Source organism: Nanorana parkeri, unplaced genomic scaffold (genome assembly GCF_000935625.1).
Source record: "Nanorana parkeri isolate BGI_ZX_2015 unplaced genomic scaffold, ASM93562v1 scaffold281, whole genome shotgun sequence".
NCBI lineage: Eukaryota > Metazoa > Chordata > Amphibia > Anura > Dicroglossidae > Nanorana > Nanorana parkeri.
The window spans coordinates 159172-181731 of NW_017306549.1; the positions used below are offsets into that span (position 1 = coordinate 159172).

Consider the following 22560-nt stretch of genomic DNA (forward strand, 5'->3'; position numbering starts at 1 on the left):
ATATATATTTTGTCTCTTTTTATTAATATCGTTTTTTGTATATTTTCTTCACCATTTCTTTTATTAAAGGACGATCTTAAAAATCGTTAAGCTTATCTCTACGCTCTAAATATGAACTTAAAGTATCCTTGCCTCTGTGAATATCGCTACTATATAGTGAATCCTGTCATTTTCCTGTCTGAGAGGACAGCGGTATCATAGGCATTGTTTAAGTGTTTTCAATTGTCACAGCACTTGCTGGGAACGGTCTGTGTTTCCGTTAAAAAACACATGGTGGCAGCGAACGTTTGTGGGTAAAGGGTTATAACTGCGGAGTTAACCAAGCCTGGTGATGATCGCTCTCAGTGTGCTGGCCTGAGATTGTGTCCCGCGAGCTGGAAAATCTCAGTGCAGGGTGAGGCTGAGAGTGGTATCGCCACGTCCTTGTGACGCCGCACTCGGTTCAGAACTGTGTATAGTCACGGGTGATTGACGTACAGCGGGTTTGTGCCGGGCGTACTTCACAATGACATCAGAGAGCAACCAATGGGTGTAGTGCCAATGAGAATTGGCTTTGGGAGACTGGCTACACAGATTGAACAGATAAGGCATGCATTTATGCCCTGCAGTGTGTGTGTGTGTGTGTGTGTGTGTGTGTGTGTGACTGTGTTGTGTGTGTGTGTGTGTGTGTGTGTGTGTGTGTGTGTGTGTGTCTCCTCCGCAAGGGTAGTGTTCATTTTTCCCCGGGGTTCAGCTTTAAACTGAAGATTTTGAAACTCAGCTGAATGAGAGACACACTCCTGCAGTAACTGACAGGCGTACTGTCATACATATCAATGACATCCACACTACTCCCTCTTACTCATTCAGACCACCCCCCTTCAGTCCCTCCTTCACTGAAAGAAAACACACAGCTTTAAAAGGCTCCAGCATTCCAGCTTTAAGTCTCAACTTCATTACAATGGCAGACGTTACACGATTTCAGGAGGAGATCACAAAAGCATTTGAAGCTGCTAAAAACATCCCAAAGGATGAGTTGATTTTTACATACAATGGAGTTTTGTATCCTGCTGCAACATGCAACATTGACACATTCAAAGCTTTGGAAACATTTGAGGCACGTGAAGATGATATTATGATGGCGGCTTATCCGAAGTGTGGTAAGTAAAGTAAAAGAATCGATTTCAAATTAAACTTTACAGGAGCTAACCATTAGCTTATCAGATTATTCATCATATGCATATTTTCTCTAGAACAGTGGTTCTCAACCTGTGTAACCTCAGGACCCACATTTGTCCTTGGTCATTAAGTCGCGACCCAAGTCACACTGCAATGGTACGCATGGCATTGCGTTACTGCGTGTTCCGGTGCGGGCGATCGAACTGTGGGCAGGAGATGTGAATGGGATGCCATTCAAATAAATGGCAACGCACCTCACACACCAGAACGCGTAGTAGGTGCGATTGCATGGTACAGTGCGTCATTCGCACAGGGCTGTTCGATAAACACACTCTATTAGTGTGAAAGGGCTATCAAAAACACTGACAGACACCCAGTCTACCAACATTATGAGAACTGGAGTGGATGCTCAGCCTGGGGTCCAGTGTGGGCTTCTGTGCCCTGTAGAGGTGCCGGGAGCCAGAACGTGATGTCACTCCGGTCTAGGTACTGCTACAGGACATGCTGTGTAAGCAATGCATGCATGGATGGAGCTCCCTCGCGGCTATAGCTCCAGCTCACCCAACCCACCTCAAGCTGACGCTCGGCGCCGAGCAGCATATGAATGGCTGCTTGGCGTGGGAACTGATAGTGCTGCGCTAGGGGGAGGCTGAGGAGCCTCTCACCTAGAAAATTGGAAGGCATGTGGCGACCCACTGAACACAGGGTTGCGACCCACTTTTGGGTCACGACCCACCAGTTGAGAACCAAGTCTCTAGAAGACGGCAGGATGGGTAACAGTTTAGACTCTTTAGACACTCACTTTATTAAAATTTGTAACAGTAAAAGCAACGCTTTTTAAGTTTTAAATCAATATTATGTTCAGGATCATATAATAAACATAAACTAATTCAGCAATTTTATATTACAGATCATTAAACATGAAAAAGTGGACTCCATCAATGTAGTAATAACTGTGTTTTCAGCTACAAGTTGTATACAAAAAAACCCAAACAAATGAATAAGTGTCCATCTTTTGCTTAGCATCCATCCTTGATCAGTGCAATAGTGCTTCTCAAATACATCTTTGCAACAGTGTTCCTACATGCACCTATGAGTGGATTTAAAAATCTTTTGCCCAACCTATTTCTGGGAGAATGCAATTAGCATGGCACTACGACCACTAGAGGTCAATGAGGAGCAAAGGAAGCATATGAATGATCTATGCTCCTTGGCTCCATCTAGTGGTGGTATGCTCTGGGCAGAAGATGTATAAATCAGCTACCTAATTTCTGCATGACTTCACCACGTGCATTATTCCACTCCACCCATAATGGTAAAATAGGGTCTTGTAGTCTTATTCCAGTATATTTTGCTTCTCTAGCCAAACTTTTTTTTGCTGACAAGGATTAGAAACGCTGCCAGATTTGTATTGCTGTCTGCATTCCAACAATGACTGATAGTGAACCCCTTCATATACAGGTGAAACTCGGAAAATTAGAATATCGTGCAAAAGTTCATTTATTTCACTAATGCAACTTAGCCGTCTACCAGGAGATTTTGGAGCACTTCATGCTTTCTTCCACAGACGAGCTCTATGGGGATGCTGACTTCATTTTCCAGCAGGACTTGGCACCTGCCCACACTGCCAAAAAATTTCTAAAATTGTGGATCTGGGTTTTCATGAGCTGTAAGCCATAATCATCACAATTATGACAAATCACGGCTTGAACTATCTTGCTTTGCATGTAATGAGTCTATCTCATATTAGTTTCACCTTTTAAGTTGCATTAGTAAAATAAATTAACTTTTGCACGATATTCTAATTATTCGAGTTTCACCTGTAGAATATAGGCAGCAATAAAAAAGTAATAGCATTTTTGACCCTTCTTAAGTCTATCCAAATCTAAAAACATGACCTAGTGTTGGGCTTTAAAGGCATATTCCACCTTTTGCAAACATTGTTATAAATGCATCCACATTAAGTAACGAAAAATGTGCATTTATTACATTTTTGCATTGGAGCCTGGCAAGCATTGCAACCACGATCAGTGTATCGTGGACACAATGCACAGGCTCCTGCAGACTGTTCCTCGTGCCCCAGGTACAGACGTTTGGTTATGGAGCTGGAGGAAGTAATCAATGGACTACAAGTTTGGTAACGTCACCGCACTTGTTTTCATTTGAGATCTGTGAGCTCCTCTGCCACGGTGGCAGATAGGACTTGTAGCCTGCAAGAGGAAGAAGCCTATGATTCCGTGCATGGGAGTGTGTGTCTGAGGGTGAGGAGGGAATGTGACCATGTTTCATGTTACACCTGAAATGTTTTGCTAAGGTTAAACCTTTCAGTGCCACCAATGTAAAGCTTACATTTGCAGTAGCAGAACTTGTAAACAGACTCCCGTTTGCTATAGCAGCTGGGAACTTGTTTAGAATCCTTCCACATGCTGTCAGCCGTTTTCCCCCTGAGCATGTACAAGCTCAGAATGTGTCCGAGGATGACCAGTGATCAGCCAAGCTATATTGCTTAACGCAGAACTAATGATTTATACACGGCTCCTGGCTCTTCCTATGTCCAGGTTTGAATGACAGAAGAGTTCCACTTTAACCACAGGAGAGAAAGCTGTGAACACTGACATGGTTGTGCACTCTGGTAGGGCTGAATACATCACAGGATTATATTACATCACAGAATTAGCTGGACAGAATTAGAAATCCTAATGCAGATTGTTCTGTTTGAAATACTGCTTTATGCATTGACATATCTTTTTTTAGATCCCGATGTGTTCTGGCAGTATGGTCATCTACCGAATCAGAAAACAGCTTAACACTCCAAAAGGACACATTTGAAGTGTAACAAGACAATAATCTTTCCAGCCTAGTGTCTTCTATGAAGACTAGCACTATACGGAGGGGACCTGGAGAAGGCAGGGAGGGACTATAGGACCTAGCATTGTACAGAGGAAATATCAAATATACACAAAATAACAAGTTGCTGTAGGGTGGGCTACCAATATGCCAGGCATAGATCAATACAACAACAACATAATCCAACCCAATGCAATGCAGTTTAATGACAACAACAGGGTGGGGTGGGCACAGAGGTAGAGTCAGCTGTCAAACAGGCAGTGGGGTGAATCCCGACAATATTGTCAGGATTTTTCTCAGCTGTAGCACGGCTCTGTGGTGTCAGGAAATAGCAGGCAGGCTACTGTATATGCTGACTTTGAGTCACTGAAGTACAATTGGCTATAGTTTACTTTTAAATAGGGGTTGTGTACACAGGCATTTACAACACCCATTTGTTGTGTGTTTAAAACACATGTCAAACACAGATCAGTAGATTCCCATTTACCTCAATAGTAAATAGTGCTGTGATCGAATGTAAAAGCCCACATTTGACAGCAATATGTACACAAGCCTTGGGCCTCATGATTGGCTGCCAAGCACTGTATCCAGGGAGGATGTCAAATGCTCCTCTATACTCATTAGGACTGGCTAATTACTAATGGCTTTGATGGAGCAAAAAAGCTGTGGAGGAGCCAAGTGAAGGTGAGCATCAACAGAATATAGGGTGGTTGTGCTTACAAGAGTAGCTGCCATATTAAATGAGTATGCAAAATGACAGATTCTCTATAAGGATACAATACAGTACATTGCTGCCATGAACATGCTTACAATTCTGTAAACAAATGTGAATGTCTGAATGTTTTGGAAATTTAAAATGCAAGCTTACCGACTTTTCCTTCATCTTGAGCATGATTGTGTTTCATTCATGTTTTGTTCATCGTTACTCCTTGATCTTTCCAGGCTCGAACTGGTCTGTGATGCTGTTACATAACATAGTTCACACAGTACACAATAAACAACCTCCTGCCCTCATCCCAATCATAGAATTCAAATCGCCCAATAAATTTGAGGTATGTATCATACAAAGCTACAAACAAAAGATTTTCATAAAAAATGATATACAAACTAGAAAGCTTATATTTTAGTTGTTTTCCTCACTATAATTATTTGGCAATGATAATGTCCATTGCACTGTCTGATACAGTATAGGGAACATATAATCTTATATTAAATATGACCATAAAAGTAAGCCAAACCAAGGTTTTAAAAATTTAAGAACCACATAAAAGATTACTTTCAATTAACTTACCGTAAGGACTCAAAAACTATAATAGTTTAAAGCCTGATGCTGGTCTTGAACCCTTCCCCACACATCTTTATATGTTCCTTTTTTCCTGAGGCCTTTAGTTCCATCTTGTAACACAGGTGGTAATTTTCCTCCTCATCTACCCTAAATACTGCAAAGAACTGCAGTTATGTAGGGAATATTCCCCTGGGAGCCCTGGGCAGCTTGATGCAGTGGGCTCACAGCAAGTGGGTTATAGGTAGCTGAAGGTCCTAACTCTACTACCATGACTGCACTGTGATCTTTGGTGCACTTCGAACCTTACTTTTTCTGTGGCTTCATGCCTGAAATGCATACCAGAACTGCATTAGCCACTCCGCGGCATGTTACCAGGGTCTTCTTCTACCATGGTAAGCCTCAGTTGGATTTTCTGGACCCGGACACACACACTAGGGCCAATTTAGACAAGAACCAATTAGCCTACAAGCATGTTTGGGTGTGAACGGAAACCCATGCAAGAACAGGGAGAACATACAAACTCCATGGCATAAGAGCTAACCACTAAGCCGCTGTGCTGTCCCAGGTGGAGGTCATTCATCCTAGAAGGGGACCTGCACTGGAACACAGTGGATGACTTAATTGGCAGCACTGAAGTGTGGAGAGAGTGATATTTGCTATTTCACATTTTCTTTATAGGAAAGGAATGGGGATATTTAAAAATAAACTGGGAATGGGATTTAAAGCAACCTTCATTTTTGTATTATACATTTATAAGGTTTTACATTTATATTTATGTACTTTTGCTATATAGTGTATACAGTTTTCTTTTTTACAACTTTTTCAAAACATGTATGAGAGCCAAAGGATTTTTAAAGCACTATAGGTTTTCTAAAGAAAAAGCACAACAGTAGTTATGCCCTTATTTGTCTGTGGTTGAGGTAAAAGTAAAAAAAAAGCATCTAGCGGTATATAAATATATAGATATATACACATATACAGGTGAAACTCGAATAATTAGAATATCGTGCAAAGTTCATTTATTTCACTAATGCAACTTAAAAGGTGAAACTAATATATGAGAGAGACTCATTACATGCAAAGCAAGATAGTTCAAGCCGTGATTTGTCATAATTGTGATGATTATGGCTTACAGCTCATGAAAACCCCAAGAACCCCAAATCCACAACCTCAAAAGAGTAGATTATTACATGCAATCAATAAAACAAGGATTGTACATAGAACAATATCGGACCTCTGAAAAGTACAAGCATGCATATGTACTCAGTACTTGGTTTGGGCCCCTTTTGCAGCACTTACTGCAATTACTTTTGCACGATATTCTAATTATTCGAGTTTCACCTGTATATCCTTACCATACTAAATAGAAAAATGTACAAAACCATTATTTACCACATATTATTTAAACAACATATTTCCATAGGCTTTGCATACTTCCATAGGCTTTTCATACACAAATAACAAAAACACTACTTTGCTAAATTGTTATTTTAATGGTTTGCTTCAAAGAAAATGCATTGTGTTTTTCTGTTTATAATGCAGAAACTTGAAGCTGAACCTTCCCCACGGGTTTTAGGGACACATTTCTATTATGACAACATCCCAAAATCATTCTCTGAGAAGAAAGCAAAGGTAAGATATAAAAAGTATCAAACTTTATTGTTTGGTAGCAACACAAATAGAAATGAAAAATATCTTGATGCTTTAAATAAATATTGGGGCATACTAGTGCAAGTATCAAAACAGTAATGATAAGAATAAACAAATCTGCTTTTATTCTCTAAATGTTAACATAAAATAAAATCTGCAATGTAGTTTACTAACGGCATAAACAATCATTTATTGTTATAATCTTAGGTTCAGTGGGTTGGGTTTGACTGAACGTTTACTTTTTATCTTTATGTTTTCATACCATTCCTTTAAAACTGAACTTTTGACAAACAGCTAACTACACAGATAAAATACAGATAAGGGGTGCTGTTTTACTTGCCAAAGGGTTGTATTGCTGTCCATCCAGTTCTGAGGTTAGCTCAGGTCTGCCAAACAGCAATCTTGTTTGGCAGGACAAGTTGTCTGATTTGTTTCTTCTGTAGTTAAGTAACACTTGAAGATGCTATCCTTCCCCCAGTCTGTAACTGGACAGTAAATGGAAAAGCAGCAAGTTAACAAGCTCATCTCTCTCTCTCACATGAGCACTGCAGCACAACTGATCTGGCTCCTTGTGCAGCTTCTCCCCTTTCTAGTCAGAGCTCTGCTTTACAGGGACTGCAAGAGACTGATACTAAGTGCAATTCAGGCACTTAGACTGATTGCATGAAAAAATATTTTAACCACTTCAGTATCTGCATGTTCTACACCCTTCATTAGCGGGCCATTTTTCTTGGAGTGATTTGGAGCCCAGCAGCTGGTTGCAGGTGCGCACATGCGCGCGTACGTGCACGTGACTTTGCCATGGCCTATTAGTCACCTCAGGTGTTGATCATTGCCAGGGAGGGCCTTGGGGGTCACACCTTCTCTCCTAGCCATACCATACCCAAAGCAGAGCTAGACTAGAGCCAAGACTTTTGCTAAGTTATTCTGCCATACCCAAAGCAGCTACGAAGCCTTATCTCCTGTTTTCCTGTTTCCTGACTTCCTTCCTCACGATTTGGATCTCCTGATTATCGACCCCTGGCTTGACTTCCCGTTTATGATACTTGCTGCCTGCCTTGACCTGGACTATACTCTGACGATGCATTCTTGGATTCTCCTATTTGTACCTTAGCCTCCTTCTTGTATTGTTCCCTGCAATCGGTTTCCACTCCAGCAAACAGGGGAACTCCACCCCCTCCCTAACACAGAGGGAGTAGGGGGTGAAGAGGTTAATATACAGGTCACATACAGTGGGAGGATGGAGATGGAGGGGTTAATGTACAGATGTGCAGGATAAGGGAGGCAAAAGGGTTAATATAAAGGGCAGCAGATATACATAATGGATCTAATCTAAGCAGGAGAGTCAGGGGAGTTAAAAGGGTTAAAAATGATATATAACATATTTATTTATTTATTTGCTGCTACTGCAGATTCTTTCCATTAGTATATAATGAATGAACTCCATTCATGACTCGCTTTACTCTCCCCTGCCTCTGGTGTAAGAGGAAAGGGAGGGCTTGGCAATGTAAGCATTGCTATGTGATCGCGTGATAATGAATCGCAGCGATCACAGGACACACAGCCAGTCTAATCGGCTCTACGTGTAAAGCCGTGTCCCTCCACCATCTAATGACAGCAGGAACTACAGCTTCAGCGGCTGCGGATTAACGCATACGCGTTCATGGGAGGACGTACCAGTATGCCATCCCGGAACAATAAACCGTCCATTTCAATAAAGTGGCCGATCTGCAGGTGGTTAATGATGTATAAATAAATGCAGAGCTGCATAACGTTGTGCCTGCCTATAGTTCCGCTACAGTGTCTTAGGAAATTCTTTTTGCCATATTAGTTAATAAGTGTAGGAGTTCAAGTAGTACTAAATACTCTGCTTTTTTTTTTTTACCTCAATGCATTTTCTGCATTAAAGTAAACTGGTACCTTGGCATTGCCCCCCACCTCCAAACACTTACCTTTAGTCTTTAGTTCACCCCTGCCGGCTCCAAGATGATCTGCTGCTTCCCTAACGTTTTGGGTTGTAGGGGAGGGATCCTGAGGGCAGTGATAGGCTGCTGCAGCTGCCTGTCAATTTGCTGCAAGGAAGGGGGAAGGCAGGAGTAGTGGTGTGGTCTGTCGAGCGCTGTGTGTCCCAGTGGACGCACACAGCTTGGCTAAGTTCCCAGTTGGAAGTATGCATGCACAGGTGTCTCCTTTGCAAAGGAAACAGGAAGGGAGGGGCGGTGGTATGACACCTCCAAATTATAAATGAAATGGGGCAGTTTAACACAAAAAAAGCTCATTAAGTAAGAATAGATCTACAGTGTTGATTTTTTCTAAAAAAGGTTTAATATCACTTTAAGTTTAGGTTGGACCTGGATCAGTCTGATCTGGCCCATTTATTATGTGTGATTATATACTAAAGTTGAGGTTCAAAGCCCAATTTGCATTTTAGTTGTAACATTCTGTTGAACATATTTGAGTAATTCTTCTAGATTTACCACATGGTACCCATTACCCTGTTCAATTCTATACTATTTTGAGATATCATTGCTTTATCGGTATCCATGTATTCAAATTGAAACAAGCGAGAACATGAGAGTGTGTTTAGGATAGCCTACTTAAACTGACACCTGTTCTGACATTTTTGACTATGTTTTCTGGTAGATTTTGGTGGTGTTTCGCAATCCAAAGGATACTGCCGTATCAATGTTTCACTTCTACAATAGTAATCCAATGCTTCCCAACTACAATAGTTTTGATACATTTTTCCCAGACTTCATTAGTGGAAAAGGTAAGAGCTGTGCTAAAAATTCTCAACACACTTATTCTTATTTTACTTGACTTCTCACTTTCTAATCTTTATATGATATAAAAATATATACAGTATATATTTATATGTAAGGGACATCTTTATCTTTCCTGCTTTTCTGTTAATTTATCTAGATATAAGAAGGATAAAAGCAGGAGGCATTGGACAAACAATAGCATACCCTCCAGGGCTTTTCCTAACTATATTAGCTAATTATTCTTCCTAACTATTTCAACTTGCTATATTCAAAGTCCACATTGACTTTGCACTGATCTACAAGGTGGACACGTTGTCACTTGCTATCAGCAGCAAAGTCTAGAGATCTATTTCTCTCGGGTTTGTCTGACTTTCCAGGACAAGAGGTTAACCGGGAGCTGAGAGACGTCACCTAAAGCCGCGCCAATACCGCATATGCGCTAAATATCGTGATATCAGGGCGGTTTTAGGTGACGTCTGGAGCTGAGCGGCTGCAAGCGGCAGTGGCGTTGTAGCTTTGGTAAAGAGAAGGTGTGTATCGCTCACCTTCTCTTTACCAAAGCTACAACGACACTACAGTGCTTGGTGTACGTGTATATTGTGTTTGCTCAAATTTAACCCACAAATTAGCAAAAATTAGTACGAAACAGACGTCGTTAGAAAGTTTCCTTGGGAAAAAGAAAAGGCCAAGTGAAGAGACAGAAGAAGGGCCTTCAACATCAAAGAAACATGTAACTTTAACAGACAATACCATGAGTCCTACTTGAAATATGGATTTATCGGGACAGGTGATTCCCACACACCAGTGAGTTAAATCACTTTACATTCATTTTTTGGTGTAACTGTATTTTATTTTGAAGGCATGTTTAAATACAAAATTAAATTAAAATTATTAAATCAAAACAATCTAAAATATAAACAATCAACGTCCCCCCCTCAGCGGGCCGCGGTAAAATGATCAAACGTTGACCGATCCGCAGCGATAAAAAGGTTGGGGAGCACTGAGTTAGAGCATCTGCCTCACAAAGATGCCATGGCAAACAGAGAGAGCAGGGAGCAAAACATTGGATGCTGAGAATTCCTAGGACCCCACTTAAGAACAGAGATGGCAACCTCAAGGAGGGCCAGGGTCCCTAAAAACCCCGGGTGCCGCTAGACCAGCTGATGACAAATCTAAAGTACTTCCATCACAACTTAGTACAACTTTCAAGATGCAGGAATTTTAGCCCACATACATGATTTTTCTCATAAGACCTGATAAAGGGGGTGTGTTCTGGACACCAAAACATGTTGGCAACTTGAATGTCCCCTGACCCTAATGGAACAAAGTTGTATCTGGACTTTATTAACTGGTGTGGCGCTTCAATACTTACATCTTCTGCGTTCACCGTTGAGCCAAGGATACTGTGCAGATCCTTTAGATTGCGGGAGCTACCTACCCATCAGGTAGATCACACACATTCACACTTAACTAATGTTGGATGAGAAACACCAAGAGAATAACAACACAGGTCTAGCTCTTTCTTTCCACACTTCCAAATAGCTGTTTTAAAATGGAGCTGGGAGTGGTTATTTGTCCCAATACCATTTTAAAATTGCAGTCAGTCTCAGCAGCTCTGGGGGGCCCCTGCACTAGCAGTGGAACTGCTAGCTTTATAGAAGCAAATGTGAACACAACACTCTTATGTTGTGTTTATATCAGGAGTGTTACAGTACTTCCTCGAGTACAGAGGATCTTCTCTGACCAGATCCAGCGCTCCTGAAAAAAAGGTGAAAGAAAAATAAAGTGTACGAAAGAAAATGGAAAACTAAATATATACAGTATATTTATACTCTCTCTTTCTAAAAATGAATACAAAATAAATAAATATACTCCCTCCCATATTAATCCCAAGGTGGCAACAATGACATCAGTTGATGTGGATTACATTTGGGTTGACTGCACAAGCATCAAAAGCTCACATAAGTAAATGCAATGCCATTTTAATTTGCAATCACAAACATGTGAAAAAGTAGCCATTGTGCTAATCCTTACCCTCATCAACCCGATTTATCTGTTCTTAATGTTACACTTAACAACTTATGCAAACCATTTCTTTCCCCTGTGTGCAATGTAGCATTGAAAGTGGAATAAAGCTCTCCTGACGTGAAATGCTTATGTTCCATTCAAGATTTACCATTCTGCTACATTGCATAAGAGTCGCATTAATGAGATATATATATATTCCATATTATTTCACACCAATAAGCATAAAGCTGCAAGCACAATAAGTGAACACCATGATATCACTTTTAAAATGGATGCAATAACATGTGCCATGCTCACATTAATACAAATCAATATCACATAGAACATGCAAAATCCAAACAAGCAAAATATGTGAAAATAATTGTTCCAAAACCGTAGAATAAAAATCAGACAAAATCAAAATCAATCATCTAACTCAAAATATTAACAGTTCATACAGTGTTATATTTCAAAAGTTTCAGATTTGTAAAATATATTTTTGGGTAAATATAAGTAAAAAAAACATATTATATTTGGGATAGTAAATAAACCTTTTGTTTTTTCTAACTTTAAACCAATAAATAACAAGGCAATAAAAATATATGTATCCAAACTTGCTACCAAATTACAGCCCCATCTGTCCTGAAAAAAACAAAACAAAAAAAAGATGTATACACTACAAAACCTAAAAGATTTATTGTGCAGAACTGAGAAATCACCAAAGCAAAAAGAGAAAAAAACATTCTGGCACACAAGGGAAATTAGGGTGAAAAAGTCCTAGGGACTCAAATGTGTTGTGTCACCCATTGCTCTAGTAACACAAGGCACTGTGGGTTTTTTTTCTCTGCATGTATCACTTGCCCTCCCTTTTAGATTGTAAGCCCTCAGGGACAGGGCCCTTCTTACCATCTTGTCTTGTATTGTGATTGTAATGTCTTCCTTATATTGTAAAGCGCTGCGCAAATCGTTGGCGCTATATAAATCCTGTATAATAATAATTTAACCAGAAAAGGTTAAGTTGGTCATGTTTGTCTTTCCAGCTCCCAGTCCCCCCTTGCATTAGCAATTATCCTTGAAACCTCTTTAACAAGTATTAGTCCATATGTTATGTGGAAATTAATTGGTTACTTTATTTAATAACTTAATAACGATGCACACTTATATCTAAATATTATTTCAAAGTATTTATTTTTTAATTGTTATTTATTTCAGTTGTCTGGGGTTCTTACTTTGACCATGCTGTTGTATGGAATAAACATCTCGACTCAGACACAGTTTTGTTGCTGACTTTTGAAGATATGAAAGAGGTAGGTTAGCGTTTTGCAATGCTCTGAAAGCCTACCGTGTTTCCCCTATAATAAGACACTGTCTTATTTTTTTTTTTATGTTTAACAATCCACACTTATTCATGTAGAAAAGTCTACATGTATTCATGTACAAAAATATGGTGATCAAGGCCATCAGGGGTGCCGTACCTTTCCAAGAGCAATTTGGTAACCAGAATGAGCGAAGCGCGCTTTCACGATCGATTCCTCACAGGCGGAGTGCATTTGGTATCACTCCGCCAGTGACAGGAGCCGGCGATATAGAGGAGACATCGGCTTATGCGGCTCTGCTCCCTCCGGTGCCGCCTCGCTTCCTCTAGCCCTGGCTTTGTTGACTCCAAGAAGTTTTCTGCAAACTTACATTGGTCCAGCTTGGCTCAATGTATGTATATCTGAAATGTGGAGGGCCAGTGGGAATCCTGAAAACTACTGTAGAGAATGCCTTGTATTTTTTTTCAATAATTATAATTCTGATTCTCTGACTGGATGAGGTGGAGAGAAGAGGCGATGATGACAGGATCTCCACCTTGTCCAATTAGAGAATGAATTGTTCTTACAACCAGGACCAATGTAAGTTTGGAAAAAAACTGACTTCCTGGAGTTCCACTTTAATCTCTAGAGGGCTACCGATTAAATGAATATTAGATGATAGATTATATTAGAAGTATGCTTTTAACCAATTTGGTTAATTACCTTTTGGTAAATTTGGTAATTACCTTTGAATTAATCACCAAACATGTTTATAGGATATACAGCATCTAAATAATAATATTCAGGCTACTATAACCTATGGCCCATACCCCCTAGCTGTGGATGATAATCAGTTTATATGATGGACAGGGGTACGGGTACTCCTAGAATGAGATCCTAATAGGTTGGACTTGATGGACTAATGTCTTTATTCAACCTCAAATACTATGTAACTATGGACAGTTCTGGTAGCTTTCATGTAAGCAAAAGCCATTAATACATTCTATCCATAGAAGGTTACTTACAAGAAACACTTCATGTTGGGGAATACATAACCTCAGATTTATTATGTTTAATCTAGTTGTGGAGAAAAGGGCTCCTTGCAGTCTCAGCCCCTCTTCTTGCTCTGCATTCCCCCCAGCTCTGTGTGCACCCCCCTCTTGATTCCTGACCTCTCCCCACCTTAAGCCGAAGCCGTGTTTTTATCTGCTTTGATCTCTGGCACAGAACCGCAGATCAATGAATTGCCTGCAGATCTTCTTCCTGCAGAAGATCTCTGGTTGTATGTCTACAGTTAAACATACAACTGGCAGATCAAAAGATCAGCCGCACACTTTCCTGTTTGGCCACTGAGCAGGCCACTGAAGCACTGATCCCCTTCCCTTTGCCATGCCTCCATGCCTGCAGTCAGCATATCACAGGAGCCCTACTGCACTTCTAACAGATTGGTTTGCAAGACTTGGGCACCAAGATAGCTTCCCTGTGCCAGAGTGTACAGCGCCTTGTTCCCACCACTGCAGGCTTCCCATGACAAAAGCCTCAACCATAATGGATCATGCACCCATTAGGGGGTTTGACTGGTTGTTCAGCAATGGCCTATGCACGGCCTCTCCCACCTGCCCGACTTTAAGGTCTGTGGGAAAACCAAGCAAGAGCTCTCCATGCTCACTCCTAGACCAGAGCATGTGGTTAGGCAGGGCTCTGTTTGCGTATTTAAAGGAACTGCTGTGCAAAGGCTGCAACTTCCATTAACTATGACTATTCAATGCAACAATTGCTGCTGGGATTTGTTGTGCCTTCTCTGTCGTGTACTGCTAAGGTCTCTTGAGACTTGTAGTTCCTTCTCAGTCATGTGCGCTGAGAACAACAAGACTTGTAGTACCTACTTACTGGACTTATCCCTGCAGTACTTTATTGCTGCCCTGTGACCCCCGCCAGATTCACCATTGCTGTACCCCGTATTGCTATCATTGTGACTCAGGACTTACTCTTTGATGTGCCATATTTCCTTCCCATGATCCTGCTGTACCACACTGATGTTCTGCGCCTCGTCGGCCCTAACCCATGCCCTATCCCATTGCTTCTGTGTATAGAAATACCCAAATTAACCTGCATGTCGATCCCGTTTGATGCGCCCGTGTACTCTCTCTCTCTCTCTTTCTCTCTCCATGCTCCTAATTTGTAACACCAAGGATCGACTTATTTTTATTTGGCAATATAGCTTTAATATTTAAAAAAAAAAAAAAAACCTTTGCAGTTGATGGGTTTCTGTATCTTTCACTACAGTATATGGACTGCCAAGGTAACTAAGTGGTCCTATTAGTTCTTAAACAATCGAGGCGGTGATGCTGATTTACTGATTAAAGGAGAACTATGAGGCGAGTGAGCTGTCACAGGTCGGCTCTATAGATCGGGAAGTGAGCAGAAACAAGCAGCTGATCCTCTCCTGTCAATCACCGCTCCCTGCAGGGATTCCCCTCTCCCCACCTCCGATCCTCCAGCGCTGAGTGTAGGAACGAACGGGGAGGGGGTGGGATCCGTCCCGGCTGCGGTGCTCTCAGTATATTGCAAGCTTTGGGTCATGGGAGGAGGTTAGTATATGTTGTCCTGTGACCCTAAAGAGAACTATGGGGAAAACACTTACCCCATAGTTCTCTTTTAAGTAGTTGAAAATCTTAAACTCAATAAATTGTGTAACTATTCTCTTTAATTATCCAATTATATGCAAAGCATGTGCAGATTAAGAAGGAAAAGAGGAATTTGCTTTTCACATAATTGGAAAACTGAAGTGAATATTCACACAATTTATTGAGGGAAGATTCCTTACTCCTTCAGTAAATTAGCCCAATTGCCTTAGAATAGAATTGTGTGACCCATGTTTGCAAATAATATTACTGTCAATAACAGATATTAGAAAATATAGAGAATATTAGAAAATCTTTGTTTACTCCAAGCTCTCTGCTATTTATATAGGATCTGGAGGGATCAATAAGGAAGATTTCAGATTTTTTTTCTATGCCTCTCACTGAACAGCAAGTGAAATTAATTGCTGATAAAGGAACATTTAGTGCTATGAAGGAGAACTCCAAAAAAAATGCTCCAAGCTCTCCAATGATGGACTACAATCTCACTACAAATTAGTAAACTAAACGTGAGTCCATCATGGGAGCGAGCTTTATTTATTTATTTATTCATGTATTTATTTGTTTGCTGTCTGTGTACTATTGGGGACATTTTCCTTTACTTCCTGTCCAACCGACACAACAGAAAGTTAGTGACAATCTCCCAAAGCGAGGGAAATTCCCCTCTCAGACAGTTGTTGAACAGATGTTCTCATTGGAAGGTTTCCCTATATTTCTTTGAACAACTCTACAATTTTGGATTGCCCCTTTCGTTCTAGGAGACAATGGTCACAAGTACAATTAGAGGGTTGAATCTCCCCTATAGGGACAGAGACAGCAATAAAAACTTGACAGGGGTTGTAACTCTTCACCATGCTATCCAAAAGTATAAACAAGATTTTGCCTAGAGATACTACACAAACTGATTGTGCTTTCCACCTGACACGAGTTAGCTTATCCACTTCGCCTTTTCATTTAAAAGCATCTGCATTGCCTGACCACATTATTTTATATAATGTGTTAGAAAGTTTCTACAAATAGAATATTGACAACGTCATGCCCCTGGATGAAAAATCTACTCTTGCTCCAGCTACATGATATATGTTGCAAAGGTTTAAGTGATCCTTATCGCAGAGTATGCTGCTGCTTATCTGCTGCTGTTTTGATGAAAATAGCCAAGGCATTCTGGTTACTTCCTTATTCCTAAATGATATGAGGGGAATTCATCAAAACTGGTACATACAAAATATGAAGTAGTTGTGCATAGCAACCAATCAGATTCTGTCTTTCATTTCCAAAGCTTAACTGTACAAACTGAAAAGAGAAGCTGATTGGATACTTTGGGCATCTGCTCCAGATTCTGTCTGCTCCAGCTTTGATAAATTCCCCCCTATGAGTGCTACGTGGGTGGGTACCTACTGTCATTGAATGAACGTTATTAGAGTTGTCATAAAAAACAACAGCTGGGGAGAGCAGTGTGACGTTGGCAGATTTCTAATGACGTTGGCAGATTTCTAGGGCGTTATTTAATTTTTACAAATGTTTAGATTAAAATGGAAAAGCAATTTTAATAACAGTAAATTACAAAATGGCTTCTGGAGCAAAAAATAGATGTAATCATTACATTAATTATCATACCCCAATTTCACTGCAGAGTTGCACCTGAATGCCTCATGGGTCCCTTGAATGAAGGTGTGCAGCATGCGTACTCAGACATAGAATTTAGCTGCAGTTCAGAAGACCAGTTTATTGATTGTTGGAGCATGCACATTGCATTGTGGCATTTGGGGAATGTTATATCCAGAGAATCAACTGCAAATTTGAATTTCTTTATATGGTGGACCACAAAGTATTCAAAAGCAGTTTGACAGTGAACTTTTCACATGTAAGCACCTCGTGGTTCCTGCCAATAGCCACGTCTAACTTATAGGATCGTGACAGGCAGGGGCATAACCACAGATCATGGGGACCAATAGCAAAATGTTGATGGGGTCCCCCAGCAACCTCCCAACTGTCAATGATATTAAAGTCAGGTAGCAGGAGAGCTGCTTGCATAGCTCCCCCTGTGCACCTGATGTCAGCTCTTTTTGATTAATATTGTCAGTGTCAGCAGCAACTTCTACAATTCTTATTGGGGGCCCCCTTCCATCCCCAGGCCCCATTGCAGCCGCACATGGTACATTTAATCTTTCTGCCTGGGGTTCCCTTTGTGAACTACAGAACCCACTCTTTTCCCCACGTTGTAGAGTTATGGTTCTGTAGTCCTAAAACACTTCCTCTCGTAGGGTTACAATGCTGATCCTCCATAGATACGATACAATCAGTGAGGGAGGTTACTCCAGGAGAGAAAATATGACTTTGTCTTGTAAGATGTATAAGTCATATTTTACTATTCATATATTTTGCCCCTTTCCCCCTAAAATTAACAGTACAACAATACAACAGTAAAAATCCAGTACTTGGGGCTAAAAGTTTCACCCATGTACTGTAGTGTTACATTTCTTTTTTTTTTCCAGGGGATGTTGGAGACTGGAAAAATTACTTTTCAGATGCTCAAAGTCAAGAAATGGATGCAAAATTTGAAGCGTGCTTAGGAGGAACAAAGCTTGGAGAAATCCTGAAGTACAATATTCATTGTAAATGGTGACACAGCAGATCTATGCGATAATATCTGTTTTATAGACACGTATATGATCAAAACATTTACAGCATCAATAATACTGATGTCATTTTGTTAACTGGCCAGTCAAAGATATACAATAAATGCTTCAGTGTTAACTCCAATGTCCTGGCTGAGATTTGAATGAATGACCCCAGTGCTGCAAAGCAGAAGTGCTAACCACTAAGACACTGTGCTGCGCTTTATTAGTTGCAGACTCTTTTCATTTCTATGGATAAATAAAGCTAACACAACTCAGCGCAGTCATAGACATTGGCATTTTCCGACCAAAAATGTAATCACAGTCTAGATAATCTCAGTGTATACCAATGTGTATGTTTTATGACAGCAGATATAGTTAGTCATAATATTAAAAGTTACAATTTAAACATGTTCTGAACTAGCAGATACTTAAATTACACATATGTGTAAATATAAGGCATACCGCTAAGGCTAGGCTCAGACCTAAGTGACATCCGCGACCGTGCCATCGTGTGCTAGTGCATTGATTTCAATCGGGTCACATCCACGCAGTAATGGCTATAAAAAGGTTCAAGTACGCTGCGCAGCTTTTTTTATCGTGTTCAATTGCACGGGCGTAATTGCGGCAGGAAACCACGCCATGTGCACGATTGCCACACGGTCAGGAGTTGCCCAGGTGTGAACCTAGCCTTAAACAGCCAGATATTATCCTATGTAATTCAATAAGACTATCTTCCTCTGATTATCTATTTCCAGTATTTATATAAACACCATACCATGCAGCCCTTTCTCATAGAAACATTTATATCAGTACCAGACCCTAACATACTGTAAGTGCACGTTCTCTCTGTAACAATACACTCTAATTTCAAGATAAAACCTCATCTCTCATTCTTACAATATCTAATCAACCTGCTTACATACTCTCCAGACGCTGTGCTACATATGCGACTACTGTTCCATAATACCACATACAGCTTAAAGGCATCTCCCAAGTATGTAATTTAAAGGATTCGTGTTTTTCCCATGTCACCCTTAAAATCGCATAAAAAAGGGGATCCTCTTCCCGCTGTATGGTATTGTTTAAAATTCCTTCCTCCATTGGTAAATGCGCCCTATGGAAGTTCCCAGCTCCCCAAGCCCTTTTTGACAATCCCTTGCTTTCTAGGCTTAAAAATGGCCAAAGTTGACTTTTAAGATTCCCCCCGCTCCCCATATACTTCAATAGGGTTTAGATTTAAGTTTTCAGTTTTTGGACTTTACGATCACTTTGATGAAAGCCCCATGCAACCCAGACACATTTGCTCATGCCTAATTAGCAGAAGTTGCAGGCAAGTGGCTGCTCTGCCCCTGGGAGAAGTAGAGGGAGAAGAGGAGGAAAAGGGTGCATTAGCAGTGCTTGCAGACAAATGATGAGGTTTTGGCATTCACAAATGTCAATTTTGCTGCAGTACATCCTAGACAACTTACAGATGCGCCACTTCACAGGCAAGTTTAGAGCATCCCCAAGCATGTAACTTAATGGAATTTTGCATTTAATTAATGTTAAAAATTCAAATTATTAACATTGCTGCTCCCAGCCGAATAGGATCTTTTGATTTTTTTTGCATTGGTACATGTCCCCCAGGGCAGTGGCAAGCTTTCCATGCCCATTGTTTGATTCGGGGGGGGGGGTCCCCATAACATTTTTTACAAAAAAACTCAAGCAGGCAGGGAAATGTCATTTACCGGCAAATGGTATTTGTTTTCCATTTCTCAAATGTCACTTTTGCTTGTGTATATCTTACAGGTGCGCCCTGTACTACTTCTGCATGCAGAACCTCTTTCTCTCACTTTAGGCTTGCCTGACATTTTTTTTTAAATAAAGGGGATTACCTAAATTTAATATCAGCTATAGCAATAGGGGGTATTATTGTGCTTTGGTACACACTACATTACCCCACAAGTATGCAAACAAAGGGCAGCCTTGTCTGTGTCAGCAACAAGTGTAGCTCTGTCGTCCCACAATTAAAAAAAGGCCCCGGAAAAATAAAATATACCCCCCAAAAAAACATAAACCCGGATTGGGGGAAGGGCAGTGTTAGAATCCCTAAAGATATTTCTAATGATGGGTATTATTCATATAGCGTGTTAGGAGCCTGTCAAATGCTTCTATCCCTGTCGCAACCGCTCAGCTCCATGTGGTGTTTGCCTCTTGCAACTGCACATACCACTGGCTAGTCAACCTGGCTACGCGCCCCTCACAGCCTGGACAGCTTTAAGCATCACAAGTAGGCATGGGCTCAATTTTCAAATATGTTATGGAGTTTACTGTAAACAGTTTATTGCTGATGTTGCCATCACCACTAAACATTTTGTACATCAAAATCATGTCCCCTCTTAATCTCCTCACTTCTAGCGTGAACAAGTTTAAATTTAGCAACCTTGTCTCATAGTTAAGGTACTTCAGCACCTTAATTAGTTTAGTTGCTCCCTTCTCTGGACTCTCTCTTGCTCAAGGACGTCCTTTCTGTGGAATGGTGACCAAAATTGAACCACATACTCAAGATGAGGCCGTAACAGCGATCTGTAAAGTGGCAAAATTGCTGCTTTGTCTCTACAGTACATTCCCTTTTTAATACAAGACAGTACCCTGCTTGCTTTGTTTGCTACAGCCTGGCATTGAGTGCTATTGTTCAATCTGTGGTCTACTATGACTCCCAAATAATTTTCCATTTCTGACTTCCCTAGTGGGGTACCCATTAATGTGTATTCCGCTTGCCTATTTTTAGCCCATAAAATTCCTTACTTTAAATTTTTCAACATTAAACCTCATCTGCCATATAGTTGCCCACTCCCCTATTTTATTCAGGTCCTCCTGTAATGTTATAATGTCTAAGTCCATGTCTATTGCCCTCCCAATTTTAGTATCATCTGCAAACACAGAAACATGGCTATTCCCCAATATCATTAATAAACAGGTTAAACAGTATGGGGCCTGGCACAGAGGCCTGGGGCACGCCACTCTCGACCTTAGACCAATCTGAGAAAGAGCCATTTATCAATACTCTCTGGACACGTTCCTATAGGCAGTTCTCTATCCATGTGCACACCATTTCATCTGTGTCCATAGATCTCAGCTTGTGTACTAAGGGTTTATGTCGTACTGTGTCAAAAGCCTCCCTCCATTCAGATCTCTACTCACCTCTTTGTAGAATGTTAGTAGGTTGGTCTGACAAGAGCGGTCCTTCAAAAATCCATGCTGCATGCATGTACTTCATGCTGTACTTTTTATAAGTGCATACCACCGGAACACCATGGAGTGAACTGTGCCCACCCATGACAGGGCAAATTGCATATGGTGTGAATCAGTACAAGCAGACTTTATAGAGTTTATGATTTTAGTTATGTCTAGTAAAATGTAATCCTATATGTCTAAAAGTTACAAGGCTGTACAGATGTTAGTCATCTATCAAACTGCAGACATGGAATAGAACCACTCCCATCCCTTGCTAAGGGAGACCGTGGGGGTCGCTTGGTGCTGAATACTCCAATTCAAAGTTCATAAAGTGTTTAAAAAGAAAGAATGCTATCGCTCTACTTTAATATTTATTGGTTAGGGCATTATAGTAAAAAAGACCATTATTAGACCATTAAAAAAAGAACATTATTAACCTTTGTATAACTATATTGGTATATGTGATATTGCTTAATTCAACTGATATAAAAGAGTTTCTCATTTCAGCCTGTCTCTTCAGCTAGTAGTCTGAACAAATAGTTTCAGACTTCAGCTGTTGTATGGGTGTAATACACCACTGATCCCAGAATCCATCCTGCTCTTATAAGAGAATAAGGGGGCTATTGAGCTTTACATGGGCGGTACACTCTCACAAGGGAAAAAGGGACCTCTCTCACATTCCTACACACACACAGAAAAAGAACTTGCACACATATACAGGTGAAACTCGAATAATTAGAATATCGTGCAAAAGTTCATTTATTTCACTAATGAACGGGCTCTCGGGCAGTGCCCGACTGCTCGAAGGGTCAGTTCACCCCTGGCTGGTGGTATTCAGCAGTGCTGTATAATCATTATACAACACTGCTGAGTACCACCAACCCAGCTACAGTCCCCCAATCCCCCCTACTTGCCAGCCATCACCCACAGACTCCCCAACCTCACCTACCTACATGCAGGCTGCAGCACCTCCTCTTCTGTGTCCTTGGCGGCCAGTGGAGGGGAGGGGTCACAGGAGAGGGTCCTCACGATGACCCAGGATGTGGCTGCCTGGCTGTGCCTGCAGAGATGTGT

The 22560-nt window shown here is 40.8% G+C and overlaps 1 protein-coding gene across 1 annotated transcript; it reads left to right on the forward strand.

Moving 5' to 3' along the window:
* Positions 1-902: 902 nt before the first annotated feature.
* Positions 903-18279, forward strand: LOC108787744 (sulfotransferase 6B1-like). Its single transcript, XM_018557366.1, has 7 exons — positions 903-1139; positions 4948-5057; positions 6833-6922; positions 9584-9710; positions 12925-13019; positions 15981-16118; positions 18126-18279. Exons 1-7 carry the CDS (start codon positions 941-943, stop codon positions 18273-18275), a joined length of 909 nt encoding a protein of 302 aa, XP_018412868.1. The 5' UTR covers positions 903-940; the 3' UTR covers positions 18276-18279.
* Positions 18280-22560: the final 4281 nt, after the last annotated feature.

What these genes read in the sequence shown, in the direction of transcription:
- LOC108787744 (XM_018557366.1), top strand. Translation starts at nt 941, where the DNA reads ATGGCAGACGTTACACGATTTCAGGAGGAGATCACAAAAGCATTTGAA. An exon ending in CTTTTGAAGATATGAAAGAG is followed by an intron (nt 13,020 to 15,980) that starts GTAGGTTAGCGT and finishes CTATTTATATAG; the next exon opens with GATCTGGAGGGATCAATAAG. An exon ending in AAAATGCTCCAAGCTCTCCA is followed by an intron (nt 16,119 to 18,125) that starts ATGATGGACTAC and finishes CTGTAGTGTTAC; the next exon opens with ATTTCTTTTTTTTTTCCAGG.